The sequence below is a fragment of the Mustela putorius genome, unplaced genomic scaffold (genome assembly GCF_011764305.1).
Source record: "Mustela putorius furo isolate JIRA1106 unplaced genomic scaffold, ASM1176430v1.1 tig00003845_pilon_pilon_pilon, whole genome shotgun sequence".
In the NCBI taxonomy this organism is placed as follows: Eukaryota; Metazoa; Chordata; class Mammalia; order Carnivora; family Mustelidae; genus Mustela; species Mustela putorius.
The window spans coordinates 16,740,542-16,764,813 of NW_025421998.1; the positions used below are offsets into that span (position 1 = coordinate 16,740,542).

General features: G+C 45.4%; 1 protein-coding gene across 1 annotated transcript in view; it reads left to right on the plus strand.

Annotated features, from left to right (window-relative positions):
- LAMB1 (laminin subunit beta 1) overlaps window positions 1-24,272 on the plus strand; it is a 67,605-nt gene that overhangs the window by 3,858 nt on the left and 39,475 nt on the right. Inside the window, exons 4-13 of the mRNA XM_004739520.3 lie at window positions 304-439; window positions 3,631-3,704; window positions 9,922-10,110; window positions 10,199-10,262; window positions 14,144-14,346; window positions 16,567-16,687; window positions 17,669-17,857; window positions 18,138-18,317; window positions 18,452-18,564; window positions 19,969-20,048. Coding sequence (XP_004739577.1) covers window positions 304-439; window positions 3,631-3,704; window positions 9,922-10,110; window positions 10,199-10,262; window positions 14,144-14,346; window positions 16,567-16,687; window positions 17,669-17,857; window positions 18,138-18,317; window positions 18,452-18,564; window positions 19,969-20,048 — 1,349 coding nt within the window. The remainder of the gene's footprint in view (window positions 1-303; window positions 440-3,630; window positions 3,705-9,921; window positions 10,111-10,198; window positions 10,263-14,143; window positions 14,347-16,566; window positions 16,688-17,668; window positions 17,858-18,137; window positions 18,318-18,451; window positions 18,565-19,968; window positions 20,049-24,272) is intronic.

Consider the following 24,272-nt stretch of genomic DNA (forward strand, 5'->3'; position numbering starts at 1 on the left):
ATTTCTTTTTGATTAAATTAATAGCTTGTGGAAACAATGCCACCTTTTACTTCTGACCTTGAATTTACAAGCGTGGAGGAAATTTTCAGCAGTAATGCATACCCCGTAAGTTAAAAAGTAAAAGGCATATTATGTGTCATGTAAGTAATTTTGAGACATTCATTTTTCTTGAAGCAAGTCAGCTTGATTTCTGTATTGTGGGCTTAATTTGTGGTGTGTGTGCATTTTGTGTGTATGTGTGTGTGTGTGTGTGTGTGTGTGTGTGATTGCTTCCTAGACTCATGAAACTGACTTTCCTTTCAGGAGGACAAAAAATGCTTCATCTGCAATTCCCAAGATCCTTATCATGAGACCCTCAACCCTGACAGTCATCTCATTGAAAATGTGGTCACTACATTTGCTCCAAACCGCCTTAAGATTTGGTGGCAATCCGAAAACGGTATGTGCTTGGTGTGTGATTGGTCACCTGGAAGGAGTTTACAGGCTCCTGGGTATTTGTAATCTTGATTGGTTTGTCTGCCCTATAATTATGGCCTTTGGCGGATTTACTGCCTAGCACTAACTTTTCTTGGTAAAATCTGATCTTTCTTCCTCAAGTATGCACTTTCTGTAAGAAAGAAGTCTTTGATGCTAGACCAAAGGAGTATTTCGTAGCCCTCATCCTGAGGGGAGTCTTTGTGGGGGCGGCTGTATCTGTTGGGGATGTGGAAGGCCCTGCACAGCCCTAAATCTTCCATAAAATATGGCATCTTTCATTTTGATCAACCCCAAAGGAAAAGGCAAAAGCAGCCCCCCGACCATCAGCGTCCTTCCCTCTAAGAAAATTCAGTAATAGTACTGTGACTCAGCACTAGGTATGGATTTTTCAACGACTCTGTCAACCTAGATATGACCCCCCACTCAATTTCTCTAGTGAGTATGTGAAGCCAGCTCCTTTTTCCTTTCTTTGCCTTTGGGTTTGGGTTTATTTTTTTTTTTATGTATTTTATTTATTTGACACAGAGAGAAAGATCACAAATAGGCAGAGAGGCAGGCAGAGAAAGAGGGGGAAGCAGGCTCCCTGCTGAGCAGAAAGCCCAATGTGGGGCTCGATGCTAGGACCCTGAGATCATGACCTGAGCTGAAGGCAGACACTTAACCCACTGAGCCACCCAGGTGCCCCGGGTTTGGGTTTAGTAAATTCATCAAATTTGATGTTATTTCACTGGGAAACTATCCCCCATTAGTTTTGCATCTGTGTCAAACTTGAATGCTGAACTTTGGGAAATAAAGGTAGAGTTACTGTGTCTTCTCAATAACAATGTACCATTAGATCTTCCAAAAAATTATGAGAATTCTGGATCTCAAAGCTGTAAACCTAGGTTTGGCCATAGAGAATATGGATTTGACTAGATCTCTCTCTTATATATGCCCTATCCCTGGGAAGCTTTTGGAGGCTTGCTGTCATGTAACTTTCTATAAAGAGGAACTCCCTTACTGGACTTCCTTGTCATTGACTATGAAATTATCCTTGCTTTTCAGAAGACCCTTGGGTTCTGGGGAGAGTTGATTGATTATTCATTGGTCAGCCTTGGGACTGCATTGGTTACCAGTTTGAGATAGTCTCGTCCTCAAAACGTGTGTCCGTCCATTAGAGCCTTACCAATTCTTACAGGAGGTTATCTTGGTTGATAGTTGAATGTGATAGAGAAGTTTCTGTAAGTCTGTACTCCAGTCACGGAGGATTTCTGAAAGAGCACAGCGCCGCTTCCAAACAACAGGAGCGTGTTCCGACTGCCCACATTCATCCAGTGACATGAAAGGACAATTAGAAGGACACCTCAACTTTCGTATCAAGTTGATAGACAGTAATATTGTTCATCGTGTGCAGTAGTGCCGGGGGAGGGGAGGGTTTTTCTTGGTTGCTTCAGGAGTTCACCGATATCTGCCATTCATGGGGCAAGAGGCCAAAGGCCAGAAAGACGGATTTTCAAGGTGAGGCGCTTGTGTTCTCTGTCCCAAGAGATTCAGTGAGGTTAGCTGATGCCTAGCTTCAGAAAGTCAGATTGGTTGTTACTGCCCCCATCCCCTCCTTGGTGTCCTCATTATTAAAGATGTTCTTTCTGGATGTGATTTTATCCATTTTCTGTGAGTTTCATCCAAGTGGAGCTTTAGGTGGCGGCCTTAAACTATTGGTGTTCAGGCATCGAAATAGGCTTGGAGGGCACAGCTACTTTTCAGAACTCTTCCTGGGGGATCTGCCCCTAGGTCTGACAGAAATCAAACACGCTTTGAAAGAATCACCCTTTTTTTTTTCTCTGTGGATTTTTCTTCCCTTATTAAAAAAAACTGCAATGCGTTATCAGGTTCTAAATCTAAAACGGAATGTGTTTTTAGGGCGCCCAATGCAGCGTATGTTCTTATGTTACAGAAAGGGTCCTAGTCTTGTTTGCACTTTACGTTATTTTGTTATCTCTTCATTTTGAACAAACACTGCAGGTTTTTAAAAGCCTGGGAGAGAAGAGACACATGGGAGCTGAGCTCACCTTCCACTCCGAAATGTCCAGAGTTGGTTTATAATATGGCCCTTTTTAATAAGTTAGATAAGGTTGGTTAGTGTGATTATAATGTTTTTCTTTAACATTCCAACTAACTCATATCCGTTTCAGTGACCACCCCCCCCCCACCCCCCACAACTGGCTTGGCGGTTGTCCAGTGGGAGAGTTTATTTCAAAAGTCCTACTGATTTCCTGAAAATACACCAGCCTGTGACATGATTCATTCTGACACATTCCTGTCTTCCTGCCTTTAAGACTTCCTTTGCTATAGAAGGTGGACCCCCTGAAGCTCTCTCCAACCCAGCAAACAGGGAAAGGTCTCCTTTAGCAAAGAGGCAGCCTGGAGGGCTGGAGGTATTGGCAAGGAGGAGGGAGGTACTTTCCATCTCTGGAATTCCAGTGGCCTTTTTAGTGTGTTAACGTGGGACTGACCCACCCTCAGGGCCTGGTGTGAAGGCTGGTTTGTTTGTTCAGGCTTCCCCCAAAGGGAAGATGTTAGTATTTGTTCTGGGCCGGTGTATTTATTTGAGGGACTCTTTGTCTCTGGCATTGTTTTTCAGTGGTGGGGATGCATCCAAAGGCTTCCCCGTTGGGGATAGTTCTTTCTAAATGGGAGCATAACTAATATGCGTGGTAGACTCTTATTTATTTTCTTTGCTGCTGCATTAAAAAAAGGAATATTTGTGTTTTGCCTGGAGGAGGCTTAGATCCCCTGCTTTAAGCTGCAAGCTGAACCCCTACTGTGCACAGGAAGTGACCCCCTCCTTCCCCTTGAGAGATGTTTTACTTTCTCCTAAGCAAAAGCTGCCTTTCTTGACAGCAACTAGAGGCAATCTGCCGGATGTCTTGTTCCGCTCAGCAGATTCCATGTGTCGAGCTCTGGAACCGTTTGTGGAGAACTGGGAAAGCCTTCTGATTTGCGCTTTACCTCCTACGCCAAGGCAGGTTTCCTGTCTGTAGCTTCACTTTCAGATAGACGGCAAGGAGGATTTCAGTGAGGGGCATAAAGAGAATTTGAGACAGCAGTCCCAACTGTTCACAGGTGTCCCTGTTTACTACTGCCTTTTTGTTATTTCCCAAAAATCTCCTATAGGTGTGGAAAATGTAACGATCCAACTGGATCTGGAAGCAGAATTCCACTTTACTCATCTCATAATGACTTTCAAGGTAAGGAATTCGTCACTTTCTCACAAATGACACATGGAGAGGCGCCGTGTAATTCCCTTTTTGGTATGGCTCTCTGTTGAGAGTCGGCCTAAATGGGAACTTAAATATTATTGTTGCCATAAATTGGGATCATTGAGCAGCTTTTTAAGATGGGCACAAATTACTATGTTCAACAAATACTCTATCTTCGTGGCAAGCAGGAGAGAGCGAGCCTCTATTCTAAGGTAATTCAACTGTAAACTTTTAATTAGATCTCTTTTTATTTCCCCACGGAGAGAGGCAGCTTTGACTCTCTCCCAAACCACAATAAAACATCTGGAGAGTAAATCCCTGATCCCTTGTGTTGATGTTTTAATGCTGAGTTTGGTAACTGAAAAGGAAGTGTTTTATCTTTAGTTTTCAAGGGCTTGCAAAATTTGTGGGAACAGTTCTGCAGTTCCTTAAGAAATGCGTATGCTTTCTTAAATGTGGATTTTCTCATCCTTTTTCTTTTAGAGATGTAAAATGACTCCGGGGCTGGGGAATTTCTCTGGACAAAGTCCCTTTGTTTCTTCATAAGCAGCTGCCTGGAAATGACAGACTACTCATGACTTAAAGTACACGTTGATGCACATAAAACCCATAATTTACCTCCCACTTCTCAGATTAAAACCACTTTGGCTAGTTTTTGGTGGGGGGCTTGAGCTGCACCGTCTCAGGTTAGGAAGAGAGGTGCTGGGGAGGGAGTAACTGCGTGGAAGTTTCGGGAGGCCGAGGGGCTTGGAAAGGCATGAAAGTCAGACCACAACTGGGAGGGATGGTGGACTGCTGGTTCCCAGGCCTGAGCCCCTCATCCCCTGCCATCCTCACCCCCCGGGCCCCCAGAGATGCTGTTGCTGCTGGACAGGAAGGCTTCCACTGTGACACTTGATACAGGGGGAGGTCGGGGCTTTCACCAAGCAAATCAACACCGAGCCTCCTCCCTTCATTAACTGCGGCCAAGCCCAGCTTGGTCATTAGAAGTAAAACTCGGCCATGTCCAAAGACGTTACCTTCATGTCTAAAATAGAATTTTCATTATTCCCGTCAATGGCCCTACCTTTTACTTCAGAAAGGGCATCTGTGCCTCCATGGGTCGTTCTGAGTTTGCGTACACCCAGAGGTCCTTGGGGTACATATTCTGTCATTAAATACCCATTTGACTGAGTACGGTGGGCCAGGGATGAAACCGCGCAAGTGCGGAGGGTCAAACAAGCGGGGACACAACAGAGATGTGAGGAATGGGTGCAGGCAGTCAGGCTGCCGTGGGTGAGAGAGGACGCCCCCTGCAGGTTCCAGCTCCCGTGTGACAAGCAACAGGTATGGGGTTGGACAGGCTTGGGCGTAGATCCCCACCCTGCCCCTTTCTGGCACATGCGGCTGAGGACTCGGCTTCCTCTTTGGAAGGAAAAGTGGGAGGAATGAGAACCCCTGCACTGGGGGGGTTGTGTGAACCCTGCTGCGGGAGAAGGCATTGTCTTGCTACCTGGCCTCTAATGGGAATGCGATCATTTTTTATATATTCAGATGCTTGGATAAGCGGGTCAAGGAATTCAGCCATCTTCTGTTTGTAAGAAAGTGCCCGAGTCCCTGCGGGAGATTTTAAAGATCTTATGGTTGCTTTTCTGCAGGACCTTCCCACCCTGGTAGGGTTGGGGGGGGGCAGGGACTGGCAAATAACTTACGTCACGGAGGGTGCTAAGCGCTCAGCAGAAGTTCAGAGAATATACGTTCTGAGCATGGAGGAGGGCGAGATTCCTCGTAGCCTGGGCTAAGGGTGAAAGCTTCATGAAGAGAGATCAGGACTGCATTTGACCCGGGCCAGGAAGGGTGAGCAGGATCTCAGTGGGAGGAGGTGGAAGAAAAGGCGTTCTTGGCAGAGGACAGCGTCTGAGAGCAAAGTGCTGGTGGTGGACAGTTCGGGCGGGTTTCGTTGGGCGTAGATTTGCCTGGAGCTCCAGGCCGTGACGGGGCGAGAAGGAAGATAACAGTCAGAAGGACCGGGACTCTTGGCTGAGGAGTGTGTGCCATGGAGGAAATGGGGAACCATTGACACAAGATGAGACTATTTAAGGAAGGTGGCCAGAGAGGAGGCAGAGGAGGGCCTGGGACAGTGAGCACCGAGGGCTCATGGGGAGGCCCTCGTTGAAGTCTGTGCTGATGAGGGGGCTCACCTAGGAGACTCCTGGGGTTCATGCAGAGGCGGGCCTGACTCTCACATAGGAGGGAGTCGCCCCTGCCATCCAGGACATCCTGGAAGTACTACCAGAAGAGCTTTTTCGAATCACACACCTCCCCTTATTGCCCTACTGTTCTCTCTGCTGCTCCTACCCTTGAGAATTATCGCCCACTACCATGGGGGTCCTCAGTTGGGCCCTTTTGGAATCAAAGGTTCAGCCATGAATTGGAGAAGGATGAGAAGCAGAACAACAGAAGGAGGGCAAGGAGAAGGATGAAGCCAAGATCTCTTGGATGTCCAAGCTGAGTAAGCAGGAGCATGGCAGTAGGGCGACCGGAGTGAGGACAGTAGCGGGTGGTGGTGAGGAACACAGGTTTGCTGTGGAGAGAGCTGCTTGCTAAGGGGATTGGGTTTGGGGTTGGGTTCTGTGAGCCAGCGAAACTCTTGTAACGTATACATAGTGGGCTTTGGTCCATAGCCAGATGTGGCCAAAATCGTAGCTCTTTCATGGAGTAGAAATTCAGAGGTAGCCGTGCCGCAGTGTGAGCCCCAAGCAGGTTGATGAATGAGCGAAGAGTGTAGAAGGGCCTCCATTCTGAACATGCCAGTGTTTTCCTGGGTTCCAGCAGCCTCCTGAGTCCACAGGAAATTGGATCGCTCTGTCAATGGCCCTTAGGGACTCAGAAGCTTCCAGAAAGGAGGGAGAAAGAATCACAGCCAGCACTGGCTTACAGCGTTTTCTCTCTGCTCCCTTCTGACCCGGAGACATTAGGCTGGTCTATCCCCAGATGTTATCATCCAGGAGGCAGGTCTCATGGGAAGTTTGTCTTGGCTGAGGTAGTTATTGGGGCTTTCCCCCCTTAATATAAACTCCTTCGTCATGTAGTCTTGAATTTAATAAAGTACCATTTTCTTATATTCCTGAACAGGTAAAAAAGTAAAAACCCAAGCAACTAGTAAGTGAATAAGTCAAAGAATCTGTCCAAATATGACCTTCTGTTTTATTACGCTTGTCTCCTTTGATCCATGCAAAAGACTGTCAGGATTATTAAGGAAGGCAGAAGGAGGTCTGGGAATGGACTGGTCTCCCCATTAGTGGTCACCCAGATTTCTCCCAAGCGTCGGTTTTAATTCAGAAGGGAAGGTCTGTTCAGCTTCTGTTTGCTGGGCTGGCTCCTCCGTCCGCGTTTCCCCTCAGTGGAAGGTGCCATGTGTCTCATCTCTTCTTTCCACCCTCCCAAATCTCCATCCTGCCTCAGTTTCCAGGAATCTGGCCTTTGTGTCCCATCCTCCATGACATCCACTTGTCGGTCTGCTGTGATGCCGTCAGCCAGTGAGGCAGAAAGATGGGTTTGGGCCTCGTTCAGCCTGGATTTGAATCTAAACTCTGCCTCTAGTTGGCAAGTCCATGAACGTGTCTGAGCCGCCATTTCCCACGTGTAAGGAGAGTGTGTCTCGAGGGTGTGTTAGTTTCCTGGGGCCTCCGTAAGGCAGCTTAAATCCCAGAAGTGTCTTGTCTCACAGCTGTGGAGGCTTTATGGGCAAGATCCAAGTGTAGACAGAGTTGGATTCTCCTGCGACTTCTTTCTTTCCTTGGCTTGGAGATGGTGGTTTTTCTTCTCTCTTCCCTTGGTCTTCCTTTGGACATGTCCCTATCCTAATTGCTCCTGCTTATAAAGAATGCCAGTCGTGTGGGATTTGGGCCCACTGTAAGACTTCATTCTACTTTAATTACCCAGATACATTCACATTCTGAGGGACAAGGGGTTAGGTCTTCAACATAAGAATTTGGGGAGGACACCGTTGGGCCCATAACAGGAGGTTAAGCAATGATGTAATTCAGTTGCCTGGCACCACTCTTTCCTGCTTTGGCTAGCCCCGTGCTGATGCCTTTTCTGGAACAATGACTTTGGCTCTTTTATCTTGTCTTTTGCTTTTCGGGGGGAAGTCATACCTTGGGGGGTTTCAAATACCGTGATTTCCAAACAGTGCCAACCGTGATTTCCAAATCCATGGTTCAAGCTTTGTTGGTGCAGCTGGGTGCCAGACCGCTATTTCTGGTTGTCTGCTGGGTGTCCTCTTGTGGATGCCTCATGTGTAGCTAGTCCAAAACCAAAAGCCTGCCTTCTCTTCTGGGCTTTGCTATTAGCACAGTGTCACACACACACACACATGCACACTCTCTCTCCAAGCTCAGGTGCCGCTGTTTCTTTCCTTCCCTCCCTTTCCACTGAAAGCTAACAACAGATCACCAAGTGTGATCCAATATATTTTACTAAATTCTCTTAAGTTTTCAGAGCAATTGCATCCTTTCTGTCCGACCATACTATCATGCTTGAGTTAAGACCTTCATCTTTTTTTCTCTCAGTTGGTTTCCTTATCTCTTGGTTTCTTTTGTTTCTTGTTTTTCTGTGTCCGATAATTGTGCCCCAGGATGAATTTTCTTTTTTTCTTTTTTTTTTTTAAGATTTTATTTATTTATTAGAGAGAGAGAGAGTGCGCGCGCGTGCACACAAGCAGGGGCAATGGCAGACAGAGAGGGTGGAAGAAGTAGGCTCCCCACTGAGCAGGGAGTCTGATGTGGGACTCGATCCCATGACCCCAAGATAATGACCTGAGCTGATGGCAGATGCTTAACCGACTGAGCCACCCAGCTGTCCCCAGGATGATTTTTCTAAAGTACAACCTGATCATTTCATTCTGTTCAGTCCAGTCTTTTGGTGCTCCCCTTTTGCGGCATAAAGGTAAAGGAAAGGCCTGCACATGGCCAGCAAGTTCCTTCCTCTCCTGTCCTGGTCAAGCTCTTCTGCCGCCTGCAGCCCCTCCGCCCACTGCCTGGAAGACACTCACCCTTCCAGGATCCAATTCAAGGCCAACTTCTCTCTGAAGAATTCAAAGAATGCGCGCGTGCGTGTGTGTGTGTGTGTGTGTGTGTGCTGTGTGCGTGAAAACATCCATCAAACAACATTTGCCATTTTAAACCTTTTTAAGTATACAATTCAGTACCACTAGGTGGCTTCCCAATGTTGTGCCACCATCACCACTCTATTTCCAGAACTTTTTCATCACCCCAAATATAAACTCTACCCATGAAGCAATAACTCCCCATTGCCCCCTCCCCCCAGCCCCTGGAAACCTCTAATTAACTTCCCGTCTCTGCAGACTTGACAGTTCAAGACCTTTCCTGTCCGTGGAATCCTACAGGATCTGTCCTTTTGTGCCTGGCTTCTTTCACTGAATAGAATGTTTTCGGGGTTTATCCATGATGTAGGAGTATCTGAATTTCTTTTTTATGGCTGAATAACATTCTCTTGCATGTCTATGCCGTATTTGGTTTATCCATTGGTCTTGGATGGGTCCTTGGCTGGTTTCTGCCTTTGGGCCACTGTGAACTATGCCGCCATGAACATTCTCATCCGAGTATCTGAGTCCCCATTTTTGGTTCTTCGGGCAGTGGAGTAGCGAGGAGGGGAATCGAAGGATTCTGCAGCTTCTCAAGTTAGTCCTTGCTTCCTCTTGTCCTCCCAGAGCACACTGTAGGAGACTGCTGTGATGTTTCGTATCTTGAATGATGGAACGAATGTGCTTCCTGGGCCCGTCTGCAGCCTGCAGACCACAGTCTGTACCGAGCGGCGGTCAGCGCCCAGCTGTCGAACGATTACACAAGCAAACCGAGCAAGCGGGCAACCTAACCGGTCCTGTGATGGGTGCTGACCGACTCATCCAAAGAGTGTTAGCTATTAAGTCCCGCTTATGGTCAGCTTCTAAGGAGAAGCAGCTGACTGATCTCTGTTAGGGTGGGAGGAAATGCAGCGTTTCAGGGCTCGACACTTGTCGGCGAGAGGACCCACCGTGCACCGGCCTAAAGTTTCTGAAATCCTGCCACAGTCCTAGACACCAACCACACGCCGGCAGGATTTATGGCGAGCAGCTGAGTGATAGGTTCATCTGAGTTAAAAAAAAAAAAATACAGATCACCAATAGAAAACATCAAACAAGCCTTCTGTTCCCCACCTTTAGACATTCCGTCCGGCCGCTATGCTGATAGAACGATCGTCCGACTTCGGGAGAACCTGGGGCGTGTACAGATACTTTGCCTATGACTGCGAGAGCTCGTTTCCAGGCATCTCCACCGGCCCCATGAAGAAAGTGGATGATATAATCTGTGATTCCCGCTATTCTGACATTGAACCCTCAACCGAAGGAGAGGTTTGTTTGCTTTTCTTGTTTTACATTCTACTTACAAATCCTTTTTGATCATGGCAAAAATACCCATTACTCTTGTATCTATTTTTAGGTGATATTTCGTGCTTTAGATCCTGCTTTCAGAATAGAAGACCCTTACAGTCCAAGGATACAGAGTAAGCTTGTTTTCGAATAAAAGCTTTGATGGAAAAACAGCAATCATGGAAGAACTCCTACCCAGAACACTGTTACCCCAAATCTAAGCATTCAGTGCTGAATCCACCCTCTTTCTTTCCTTTTATCTCCACAATACCCAATCAGAGGCCCTTGAAATTGGCAGGAATCAAAGTCCTCCCGGATGGGGAACACATTTTGATTAGAGTAAAACATTTAAGTCATAAGTACTGAAACAATTATGCTGGTTGTAATAATACCTTATTTTATTGCTCAGTATAATATATATGTATATAAATATATATATGTTATATAATATATAACTTGTATATTACTTGTATATTACATAAGTCATAATTTGTTATATATTACTTATGTATTATATATTATAACTTATATATGACTTATATAAGTCATATAACATATAACTTATATATGTTATATATAATATATATCATATATAACTTATAGATGTTATATATTGTGTATGTTATATAATATATAATTTGTATATATTATATAATATATGTATACATAAATTAGGGTACAGATTAAGCTGTTGTAACAGAGTGTCCCCAAATATTCAGTGGCTTGAATAAGATAGAAGTTGATTTCTCTCTTACGAAATCATCCAGAGGGCTTTCCAGAGAAGAACGGTAGGTCATCTGCTACATGTAGGATTACCACATAAAATAAAGGCTTACACCCAGTTAAATCAGAATTGGAGGTAAATAGCAAGTTGTTTTTTAGTAATTATATCCCATGGAATATTCGTGACAAGTACAAGGACATCCCATGCAATATTTATGGTTGGTGTGACTATGTCCCATGTCACATTTAAGACAGACTTTACTGACCAAAATATTGTTTATCTGAGATTCAAATGTAACTGAACAACTTGTATTCTTATTGCTGCATCTGGCAACCCTAGCCACTAGAGCAGCCAGGTTCCTTCTGTCTCCTAGTCTTTACTCCTAGCAGGTTGGAGCTGGACCCAACCTATGGGGTAGGAGGCAGCGAAGGGCAGATGACATGGGAGCTGCTCACGTCCCACTGGCCAAATTTACTCATGTGGCCAACCTCAAGACACACTGGGAAACCTCTAGCAAGGTGGCCGTGTGCCCTCTCACACTCTTGCCGGAGGCTTTTCTTGTCAAAGGAAGGAAAGAAGAAGGAGTACTGGGAGGAAATCCAGGTGTCAGCCGTGCTCAGTACGCTTGTATTTCCATTTAACAGATGAGAAAACTGAGGCTTAGAGAGTTGGAATAATGTGCGTAAGGGGCAGTTAGATCGTGAACCCATAAGTTATGATTCTAAATCTAAATTTGGAAGCTTTCTAGCATGTAGCAACCATGCTTCATTTGTTACAGAATTACATTTTGATCATCTTGGAAGGCAAAATATGCGCTAATTAGAAGAAGGGGGTTTGGAGTCTGGCAGCCCTGGGTTTCGATCCCAGTTCCAGGATATCACAGTTCTGGGACCTGGGGCAAGTAATCTGCTTAAACCTGGTTTATTTTAGAATCTGTTTTTTCAACTGTACGTACATATAGTAATACTGATTTGAACATCATTATGGAGAAAACATGAGTTCTAGAAACGATCTTCTGATGTGCCTGACCCACAGAGAGTAGTCAGTGAATTGAAGCAGCTGCTGCTTTTCATGTTGCCACAAGCCATGGCCTGGGTCTTGCATGGACCTGGTCCCCGTACCTCAGAGTGAGGGGATGAGACTCCTTCTCCGGCTACTAAGGTGTAGGCCACTGAAGAGAGGAAAGGCTGATTCCACTGATGGTGCCCAGCTGCAGACGGCCCTAGTTGAACCCAAGGCACCATAGAGCCTCCCAGTGCAAAGCATGCAAGAGTAGAATGGAAAACATCCAGGAAATATAGCCAGAAAAGGGCTGTTTCCCCGTCTCTGGTCTGTAATCTGCTTGTTCATTCTATTACAAAACCAATATCTATGGTACATTCAGCCCTGTGCCATTTCTGAGTGGGCTCTGGGAGGCATCCCATCCCTGCTCTCAAAACCCGGTTGTGAGAAAGGTCCACATGGCGTCCGCAACACATACCCTGTGGCATCCTACAAGGACTCCCAGTCCGCTCCTTCTTGGACGACATTTGCAAAACTTGGGGAACGTGTCACCATCATAATTCTCTGGTCCTTTGTTGTTGAATGGCCTCAGAAAATCTTGCCTGTGTTCGAGAGGCGCCCGTTTTAACTGCTGATGCTCTCGATCGCCTTTGTGCTCTACAGAACAAGGAAAGTCTCTTTGGTTGGCCCTCTTGTCGAGACCTGGGGCCTCACTTCAAAAGCGAGTCTTGCCCACGCCAGCAGGTCCATGTACAAGGCTTGGCTGTGGGTAACTGTGCTGGGAGAGCGAAGAAGGGACATGTTTGCTCTTCCGTGGGCTCCCACAAAGATCGGTTCAGGGGCTCCTAAACACTCTGGCCGTTCTATAGCTTTGTCGTCGGGCCTCTTGTCAGTAGATACTTGTCTTCATTCTGTGTGTGGGAGGAAATGTTGGCATTCACACATTCCAGCCAGCTAAGTCGTACCACGCTTTCTCTGTTCCGTTTTTGATTTTACAAAGAGCCTAAGTTCAATGCAGGGACTCATGGACTGTCCCTTTCAACCCACAGCTGTTTCTATAGTCTTCATTGTAGGCTGCGCATGTATTATAAGTCATTAAAATTGTGTTCGGGCTTCACGAGTCTCTGATGCCCTGTGCCAGCGCCTTGTCCTGTGGGGCAAACGAGAATGCATCAGCACCAGTGAGAGTAAAGCTTAGGGACAATTTCAGGCTACACAGGGGAGGACTGATGGACTGATGAGTCTTTCCAGATCCACTTCAGCAAGAGCAGCTTAGCCATTGATGGAAACACTGCGGGAGAAGAATGAATGGCTTTTGGTTGATCAAGTTACTCTACAATATAATTGGTAGCCCCACATCTGTAATAAGCATAGATCTGTAGGCCCAGGAGCGAGAAGAAAAGATAAAAGAAATTGATCCACAAGTAACTTATTATTTTGGAAAAAATCAACTTGCCCAACCTCCTGATACTGAGCTCCTTTATCCTTATGTCACACTATGGATGACAAACGGGACAAAAAAGTGGGAGACTGTGACGTTGGGTCAGAATGTGGTGGAGATCTTCTGTCCCTGGAACGTGGTTCTTCCGCAGTGTTAAATCTATTTTAGCAACTTGGATTTCATCTAAGTGGTGGGAAATTTCAGGTATACTTTATTTCCTCCCAAAATGAACACAAGAATGTTCCATCCTATTCTCTTGTAATAAGAGAATTGGAGTGTGCTGATAAACCCTTTCCCACCTGCATGGACTCCTCTGGGTTGGAGCTGATGAACGTTGCCGTGATACCGAATGGCATCGCAATCGTTCAGGTTACTGTGTGCTAGAGGTTTCTGGCTGCCGTGCCACCGTGTTCTTAAATTCCTTTGCCTTCGTGCTTCTTCCTGAAATGGTCTGATGTTCTTTCTAAACTGGTGAAGAGGGAGCAGCCCTTTCTTCTTCCAGAGATTGTCCCATGGTGTCAAGCTTTACTAGCACGGCCCTCGAGACCGTGGGGGGGCGGGGGTGGTTCTGTGTAAAACCAGCTTGTCAGGAGATGATTTTACTCTCTTGCTCACTGGCGCTCCTGTGAAGGTGAGTCCAGGGCAGACCTGTCTGTCCTGTTCCTGAATTCCATTCTATAGAAACTAGTGTTTAGGTGAGGTGCCCGTGCACACGCGTATTTAATAGATTGACCGTACAAGGGGGTGATTTTTATTTGTTGTGCCTGTCTATAAAGAGATGTCGTATCCTTGCAAAAGAGGTCTTGCTTGTTTGATCAGACTTTCCCTCTTCTTGGTGACCCTCGTAGATCTCTTAAAAATCACCAACTTGAGAATCAAGTTTGTGAAGCTGCACACTTTGGGCGATAACCTTTTGGATTCCAGAATGGAAATCAGAGAGAAGTATTACTATGCAGTGTATGATATGGTGGTTCGAGGAAATTGCTTCTGCTACGGCCATGCCAGCGAATGTGCACCTGTGGACGGAGTGAATGAGGAAGTAGAGGGAATGGTAAGCAAGCGCTCTGGGGGGCTTTCTCCTTTATTTTATTTTTTAATATTTCATTTATTTATTTGAGAAAGAGGTGGAGATCACAGAGGGAAAGGGAGAAGCAGACTCCCTGCTCAGCAGGGAGCCCAACGTGAGACTCAATCCCAGGACCCCAGGATCCCAGGACCCTAAGCCAAAGGCAGACACCTCACCGACTGAGCCACCCAGGCACCCCAGGCTTTCTCCTTTGGACAGATGATCCCAAAAAGCAATTTGAAGCTAGTTTTACCTTAAACCTTTCACAGCTTCTTGTGGTTTTATTTTTCCAGACTGACTTTTAGCTCCTTCCGCCTTAATGGTGGTTGACAGCTGGTTTTCTCTTTGTTAACTTTCTGGGACTATTCATGTCAGAGACAAAGAATTAAATTTTGGAAATTGTTGCAACAAGCTATTGCTACAGTAGATCTTTTTTTTTCCAGCCAATCCAATAAGGATTAAGAGGTTTTCTCAATAGCCATCACATCTTCCTTTCCTTTAGGGAAGATCAGGCACCACAAGCATAAAGTGACCTCCAGCCCAGAGAACCAGGACATTTGAACCCAGAACCTCAGAACATGACTTAAGAACCCAGTGGGCTTTGTTTCTTTATATGCTTCTACTCCTTTCATTCTTTTCCCACTTTTATGCTGTGTTGTCAATTCATGTACTTCTAAAAATTGGGGATTTGGGTGATTTGCCAAATGGATAAAGTTAGGGTATTTTACCCATTTCGAAGTGAACTGATAATTCTTACAGACCCGTAGGATTTCGGAGCTAAATGGGTTTACTCCACCAACTATCCTTATTAGAACGGAACAGGAATTAAACAGCTCACCAGAGGGCCCTAAATCAGCTGCAGATGGAAATTTCATGTCTAGCTCTCCTGACTCTGCCCCAGGGTTCCTTCTGTTATTCGACTCTGGGCCTCCCTTGATGAAGATTGTGCCTGCGTTACTTGCTGTTTGCTTTCCCAAGATTGTTAGTCCTCATCTGGGACGGTCCAGGATTTGTGCATTCAACCGGCTGAAACTTCTGCTCTCTATTTGCTCCATTTAGAGCACTTGCCCTGTAGATAAAGTTGCATTTTTAGCAGAGCCTAAAGGGAGGACACAGCCTTAAAATCTCGTTGCTATATCTTTCAGAGAATGCTAGGTACGCACTGTTTAGTGTTCAGCATAACAAATCTGGCGTGTAGCTCCTGTCCTGTAGTCTCCTCCCTATCAGGGGTCTCAGCACTGTGTGCTGTTGATTCAGACACTGTAGAGTGCTGTGGTGTGTGCTTTGGGACTTTTGGGGGGGCGGGGGTGGTTCTGTGTAAAACCAGCTTGTCAGGAGATGATTTTACTCTCTTGCTCACTGGCGCTCCTGTGAAGGTGAGTCCAGGGCAGACCTGTCTGTCCTGTTCCTGAATTCCATTCTATAGAAACTAGTGTTTAGGTGAGGTGCCCGTGCACACGCGTATTTAATAGATTGAAAGCATTTATCTTTTATGTGCCTCAGAGGCTTAGGCAGAGCTTGCCGGAGACACAATGCCAATGAGCACATCCTGGGCCCTCCATCCAGCAAAATAATTTGTTTTGTTTTCTTTTGTTTTCCCTGAGATCTTATGTTTCCTTTCTTAAAGGCAAAAAGTTAAGTGTGAATGTGGTAAGTGATTAATATTCTGAATCTTGTTTTGATTTGGAAAAACAAGTGTGGTGCTGGGAGTCAAAATCAAAACAAAAGAAGCAAAAAAGCCATTCTTCTATGTGGCACAGCCATAAACCTTGCAGTAATGTGAGTCGTTTCCAGACAGCGTTTGTACATTTAGTTCTGCAGTGTAACTTCTGTTGATTTCTCTTAAAATAGGGTTTTTTGGGGCATAGATTTTTTTTAAAAAAGTAACTAGGTTTTATTTACTTTTTAATTCTTAAGTGACTGATGTTGTTCACCTGGGTTCATTTCATCGATACTTTGATAAACTATTTCCCGAGTATCTGTTGTATAATAGAACACATCACTGTGTTCCTAGAGATGGAGTTGGAGCCATCAGAAAGACAGAACTCACTGGAAAGGGATAAAATAAAAACAAATCCTCACTGTGGTGAGCTGGAGATGACGATTAGTAGGAAAAGGGGTTTCTGTCTCCCATCATTTGTGGAGAAAATCTAGTCCCCAGTCTGTCTCTTACTTTGCCCTTTCCCATTTTTTCTGACTTCCAAGGTTCACGGGCACTGCATGTGCAGGCATAACACCAAGGGCTTGAACTGTGAACAGTGCATGGATTTCTACCACGACTTACCCTGGAGACCCGCTGAAGGTCGAAACAGCAATGCCTGCAAAAGTAAGTCTCCGTCAGAGGGCAGTTTGCATCCACTCAGACCCCTGTTAGTAAGTACAACCCTTTGGTGATAGCTGAGATGGTTTAGGTAAGAAGAAGAAAGAGGGGTTGGGGGTGGGCAGGAAGGAGGGAAGGGGGTGGGGAAGGGGGATGGAGTTCAGATAAGAACAGCACAGAGCCCAAGGCCCCAAGGACGTTCTTGGGACCAACACAGAGTCTACACTGGGGAACTGATTCCAAGGTTTAATTCAGCCGGCATGTGGTGGGCACTTCTCTGCTAGGCACTGAGGATGGGTCACTGATGCGAAATGGCCCCTCCCTATGGGAGGTCGTGTTGCAGGGGGAGGCAGAGGAGGCCAGGGTGTAGAGTCCCAGGAGGGCCAAGTTGAGTTAAGCTTCATTTTGGGAAGACCGGCACCCATGCGGGTACTGAGCAGAGAGTGATATGATATTAAAGCGGGGTGGGACCAAGGGGACTGCCCTTGGGGCTGGCAGAGGGTCAGCGTGCGCTTAGCAGACCTTTATTCTCACTGAAGAGCCTGGTCGGGTGTGCCGGTGGGAATGGGGGAGAAGGGAAGCAGGCCTTCACACCCCGTTCCTTAAAGCTGGCAGCCTAAACAGGCTTTCCCAAGAGGCAGTGCCTCGGAGATCCTCTGGGGTGATACGTTCCAGTTCTACCCCCGAGGGGGACCCACAGGTGTCCTCTGCCTGGTCGCAGTCTTCTGTTGATAAGCCACCAAGGGGATTCTCCCCGAAGGTTTTTACTTTTTAGCCCATTCTCTTCCAAAGAGGGCAGATTCATGTTTCAGAAAGCTCACGCCTGGAAGGTTTCCAGCACACCAGGTGGACGCACCCTTCCCCACTGGCGCCTGATTGTCCGTTGTCATCTTGCCTGAATTCACCCCTAGTTTCCAGAAGGAGCTTCTCCCCCACAAGCCCATCCTCCAGAGGTAGGTCGACTTCAAAGCCCTTCTTGTTGCGCAGAGTGTAACTGCAACGGGCACTCGGGCTCCTGTCACTTCGACATGGCGGTCTACTTGGCCACTGGGAACGTCACCGGAGGGGTGTGTGACGACTGCCAGCACAACACGATGGGACGCAGCTGTGAGCAGTGCAAGCCGTTTTACTTCCAGCACCCGGAGAGAGACGTGCGAGACCCCAACCTCTGTGAACGTGCGTGGGGAAGGGCGTGACGGAGGTCTTCTCGGTTTGGAGAGCCAGGGCCGGGGGTGGTCACCATCCTTCTCCTGGGACTCCTGGTGCGAGCGTCAGACTCTGCTTTATTTTAATTAATTATTAATTATTAATTAATAATTAATTGTTTTAATTGTGGGGTAGCCTGCTGAAGCAGTCTTGCCTTCTTTAGTCTACTGTGACATGTAGAGGGTCAATGGGAACATACGTGTTGGTACCAACACATGCATTGTTACCTGGTGACCTTTGTTCGTCTCAGGATGCAGCTGTGACCCAGCGGGATCTCAGAACGGGGGAATCTGTGACAGTCACACAGATTTTTCCACTGGCCTCATTGCGGGTCAGTGCCGGTGTAAATTACATGTGGAGGGAGAACACTGTGAAATTTGCAAAGAAGGCTTCTACGGCTTAAGTGCTGAAGACCCGTTCGGTTGTACATGTAAGTACGTTTGTGAAAAAGTTTGGGAGTTCTGGTGGACGTAATGCCCATTTTACTGTGCAGTTCTAAATCCATACTACCCCTTGGCACTCACTTGGTTTGTGTTTCTTTACTTCATTTTATCTCTACGAAAGCTTGTGCTTGCAATCCTCTGGGAACGATTCCTGGCGGGAATCCTTGTGATTCTGAGACAGGTTACTGCTACTGTAAGCGTCTTGTGACAGGACAGCATTGTGACCAGTGTCTGGTAGGTGAATCCTAATTACGTGGGGTGGGGGTTTGTGCATGGGACCTGTTGTAGAGTCTGTTGTAGAGTCTGCCGTCCCTCTATGTAAATATTAGAAGATGCAAACAATGTACAAAAAAATTACCCATGATTTTGGCAAGATGCTCACCATCGAATTGAAAAATAAAACCACAGTGAAATACCACTTTCATAGTCGAAATTAACAAGTTTTTAAAAATGGGGTTGCTAACTGTAAGGACATAATGTGGGGCTGGTCCTCCGAGTTGCTGATGGAAATGCATGTTGGTTCGTACTTGGCAAGAAAAGCATTTTGGAAGTAAGCTATCAGTAGCCTGTAGAAATGTGCATACCCTTTGACCTAGTAATCCCACTTCTGGGAATCTTTCCTAATGAAATAAGCAGAAGATTGGACAGAGATGTAATCACCAGAAGACTCATTGCATCTCATACCAATCATAGCCAAAAAAACTTAGAAGCAACAGTGGGGAAAATACTGAAGTAAACTGGGGGGCTTCTGTACAGTGTGATATTTTGTTGCCTTTGTAAATGACAATAGCATGAGGAAATGCTTATGCTGGTGTTAAAAAAAAAAAAAAAAAACACCCACAGGATGTGAGTAGTATCTTGATTGTGCAGGAAAAAATGGCAGCAAGAAAAACAAAATCTGGAAGGAAATACTCCACAAAGTTCACTGTAGTGATTCCGGGTAGAGTGATTACAGGAATAATTTTGAAATTACCCCGTATCTTTTATAACATTCTTGCGATTTCCTTTATAATTTGTGAGGGGGGGTGGTCCACTGACCTCAAATTATGTTTATGAGCTGTATATATGCATATTTGCATGTATAACATCAGTTTCTGGAAGCCTGGCCTTTATCTGCTCGTTAGGAAATCGTATTTGTCGATTTCTTCTCCCTTGTGTAGATTCTGTCCTTTTTCCTTTTCTTTCCACTTGCACTGGACTCAGGATTCGGTCATCTCCTCACCTTTCACTGGTGAAAATACTTGCTTCATGCTGTTTGGACATAGATAGTCCTTTCAAAAGCTTGGCTCACGGAGTTTCCGACGGGCTGAACTCAGGGAAAATGTAAACGCTGGCCAGATATTTGCCAAAACTCTCTACAGTACTTTTAATATTTGCTCCTGTTTCCTCTCGGAGGATGGCTGTTTGCTTGGGGCAGAAACTGCTCTGATCTGGAGTTGGGTGTTTACTACCCCAGTGACCGGCAGCCTGGGTTGTAGCTCAGAACACTCGTGCTCGTTCCTCTTGAAAGCTTTCTGCTTGCATGGCATGAAAGAGCATTCGGTGGAACGAGCAAGACATGCCATAACTTGTTTCTTGTTGAGTCTGTTGTGTAATGACAGGAACCGACCTTCAGACCTTAAATCTTCTCTTGTGCAGCCAGAGCACTGGGGCTTAAGCAACGACTTGGATGGATGTCGACCTTGCGACTGTGATCTTGGAGGGGCCTTAAACAATAGGTGAGTGAAGCCACATGTACACTCTTCTTTGCGCTCAGTCCCCTCAGAGAGCTGTCCCCATCTCTGGGAGTAGTATGACAGCCAGTGTCTCTGCAGAAGAGGTGGAAAGTATAGGCACCTTTAGTTTACCTGGGGTCTTAATGTTTTCAGAGATTTAGTCATTCCAAGAGTTTGCTTTGAAGACTCGAAGTATGTTTCTGTTTCTTGGTTTTTAATAGTGTTGGACTTTATGGTATTTTTTAAATTATGGAAACAACGTATGCCCATTTAAAAAAAAAAAATTCTGGGGTGCCTGGGTGGCTCAGTGGGTTAAGTCATGCCTTTGGCTCAGGTCATGATCTCAGGGTCCTGGGATCGAGTCCCGCATCAGGCTCCCAGCTCAGCAGAGAGTCTGCTTCCCTCTGTCTTTCTGCCTGCCTCTCTGCCTACTTGTGATCTCTCTGTCTGTCAAATTTAAAAAAAACAAAAACAAAAACAAAAAAAACCTGGGTGTCTGACTAGCTCAGATGGCTAAGCGTCAACTTTGGGCTGAGGTCATGATCCCAGGGTCCTGGGATCTAGTTCTGCAACAGGCTCCCTGCTCAGTGGGGAGTCTGCTTCTCCCTCTGTCACCTTCCCCTTGCTCATGTGCACTCTCTCTCTCTCTCTTTCTGTCAAATAAATAAATTTTTTTTTTTTTAAATCCCAGTGGGTAAGACAGGTAGCTTTCTACCCTTCTCCCCCCAGGATCCACGGCTATAAGTGCTACTGTTAGCAGCTTCTCAAGTTCTAGAAATTAATAATAGAACTCAGAATACCTATTGAAAATTATAATTCCTTTCCTCTTCTTTTTAAATAACAAGGTTAAAAAAAAAATAACAGACAAGTACAAACACAAAAAAGCCCATGATTTCCCACTTGACTTTACTGGCAATTTTGGAAACACAAAGTCCTCCCTGTATGCACACTATTCCGCGGCTTGCTTTCTTAGCCGGGATCCATTTTCATGTCAACATGTATTCACGGGCCCTTTTCTTTTTAATGGCATGTGTTCGTCGACCTCTCTCTCTCTCTCTTTTTGTTTTTTTTTTTTGATATCCCATCGTGTGGAAGTGCCACAATTTATTTCCTATTTTTCCTGTAGATGAGACTCCCAGGATGGAATCGCTGAGTCAAAATATAAAACTTTTGATTTTTATAGAGGTTTCCAGATTATTCTCCGGACAGATGGTGTTAGTTTATTTTCCTACCACCTGGTTACCAAAGCACCTTCCTTTCCGACCCCACCAGCGTTTGGTAAACTTGTGTTTCTCACCAATCTCAAAGATGGAAAGTGAGGGGCGCCTGGCTGGCTCAGTCAGTGGAGTGCCTGACTCTTGATCTCAGGGTCATGGGTCTGAGCCCCAGGCTGGGTGGAGTCTACTCAAAGAAATAAATTACTTAAAAAAAAAAAAAAAAGAGGGGAACCTGGGTGGCTCAGTTGGTTAGGTATCTGCCTTCAGCTCAGGTCATGATCCTGGGGTCCTGGGATCGAGCCCCACTTCAGACTACCTGCTCAGTGGGGAGATTGCTTCTCCCTCTTCTCTCCCCTACCCCCGATCATGCACACGCTCTCTCTCTCTTTCTCTCTCTCTCAAATAAATAAATAAGTAAATCTTTAAAAAAAAAAAGTTGGAAAATGAACTCCCATTTTGATTTGCGTTAAGAATCTTTTCATTTTCTTCTTCTTTCTGGTTTTTATTTTCTTTTTCAACTTCCAAGTCTATTGGTGAAAATTGCATGTAATCGTTTTTCATTATTGAAACACGTTGGTGTCCCTTGAAGAGATGAGACGTGAGGCTCTACCAGAGATCAATCCCGATACACATTTGGCAAAGACGTTAGGTTTGTGGGCGTGTAATTAACCACCCCTGAGTCAAAGAGCCTTTGGGTCTCTGTAACGGGGTCAGACTGCGAACATCTGGTAGAGAGGGTAAGTGACTGCTGAGGGGATGGGCAGATGTTTCCTTGTGGCCTGACTCTCCCCTGAGACAGCAAGCTGAATTCATCAAGCAGGATCCATGTACTAAGAAGCCCGACTCTCCCAAGATTATTTCCCAACACCGTAGCAGTCTGCTGGGAAGGAACAGGAATTTAGGCAGCAAGAACATTCTTCTCTGGCCTCCGTATTTGGGTTTGTTCCATTCCGGATGCTGTGGTACTCGGGACAGCGTGTAGATCTGAAACTCCAGGGTGAATTTCTGTTCTTAGAAAACCTTCAGAGGGGAGGAATCCAGGACGATTCCATAAAAGCAGGGAAGACAAGCTGCTGTCTGCTTCTGCAGTCCCCTCTCCTTATTTCCTTCATGGCTCCCGAGCACCTGCTGCTTCCTTCAGTCATTGCTTGCTGGATGCAAAACTGGCATCGTTCCTAAAATCCTTGAGTAGATGAAAGGGGCATGCACAGTTCTCATGTCGTGAGCTCAGGAGTGTCATACGTACCTTTACTATAAGTGGATTCTGTTCCTCACACCCCTTCCTCGGTTTCCCTATTCCGCACGTGCTTCCTGTCTTCAGATCCGCCCACACAGAGCCCCTGGGCTGTCCCTCGTGTCTCCTGCAAGAACTTATAGAAATCAGAGTGTGCTAATCAAGAGGGTTTGTGAAGTAAAACATTTTAGTGAGGATTTTACAGGGAATTTGATCTTCCTAGCATGACTGATGAGATGCCCAATCTAATGGCATCACTGATGGGAAAAAGAAAGAGCCTTAAGAGAATTCTCTAGTGCCGTGACTCTGCAGTGTTTGGTAGTGATCCTATTCAGTTTTCCCCCACGAGGACCTCCTCTAGGAGTCCCATAGCATAATAGTGGTTCTAATCAAGGCTTTAAGCCCTGAGGAGAAGGCTTGGTGCTCAGTGGGCACTTAGGAGAGACCTGCTGAATGACTGATTTGTTGCAGCCATGCCCAGATGTCTTCTACCTGATGATATTCCTTTGCTCGACCTCGTGTGCATAGTAGATATGGAGGAAATGTTGATCAAGTAAAAGAATTGGAGGAAGATATCTACGATGTAAAAACAAAATATGCATTCCGAATGGGAGTAGCAGTCTCTAGCTGTGATCCCAGACCATTAAGTACTTTGGCCAGAGACATAATTTAATGTCAGAACCATGTAAAGTGGAAGAAGTTTGAGAACGTTTTGTATAATGAGCTGAATGGCTTTTTGTAGAATAAGACTTCAGTAATTCCGTGTCTATTATGTTAACAGGTAATCTGAATTTTCAAATATTTTTAGAGAAGTAAGCCCTAATTTAAATAATGTGACTTATACTAGACTCCTGAAGCTTTGCCTAGTAGGTAACCTACTTGAATAAATTAATTAGAATGGTTGCGAGATACCCGTAAATGTTTGAAAACTATAAACAATTTTATAGCATCCTTCAAAATTACTGCATCCATTAAATTTGGAACTCTGGAGTCTGGCTGGAAGCCCACCGCTCCTACTTTCTGGACTGAAGTCCCCAAACCCCCTCGAGGTTTCAACAGCCCTTTCCTTCTGCGTCTCTTATAGGACTTACTTCATTCTGATCTGTATTATCCCTGTTAGTCTCTTAAAAGGTCTCTGGACAGGGATTGTGTCTTACTTGTTTTTGCATTTCTGTTTGTGCTCAGCAATGTGGCCTTGTAGGTGCTCAATAATTGAAATTTATTATACTTGGGAACCAGAGCAGAAGTTACTCCATATTTTCATCAGTGCATTGAATGGTAATGGTATCTCACCCGTTGTTAATTCCTGAGATGACTAGATAGAGAGAGATGCATAGAACACATTTATGAAGGTATTCTACTTAGCTGTAGGCTTGGGAGGGAAGCTGTCCTGGCAAAACAGATGACACGGACTGCTGATCAGTGTGGAACCAGTGTTTATTTGTGATCAGAATTAGAGAAGAGATACCAGTGTTTGGCCAGGGTGTGGTTCTCAGGAATGATTTTTTTTTTCCCTTTTTTTGTACCATTGTCTTAGTGATAGAGAAAAGTTGAAACTATATAGTATTTTCTCCACTGATCACTATTTAAATAAAATAGAATTTCCCTTCTAATAGAATTTTTGAAGTAAATGGCTAATTTCTACATTTATGAGAAATCTGTGTTCCTCATAATCTTGGCCTTCACCCATTGAGAAAAAAATAGGGCCTGTATTAGTTTTTTATTGCTGATATTGTAAATTACCTCCATTTGATGGCCTAAAACAGCATAAGCTTC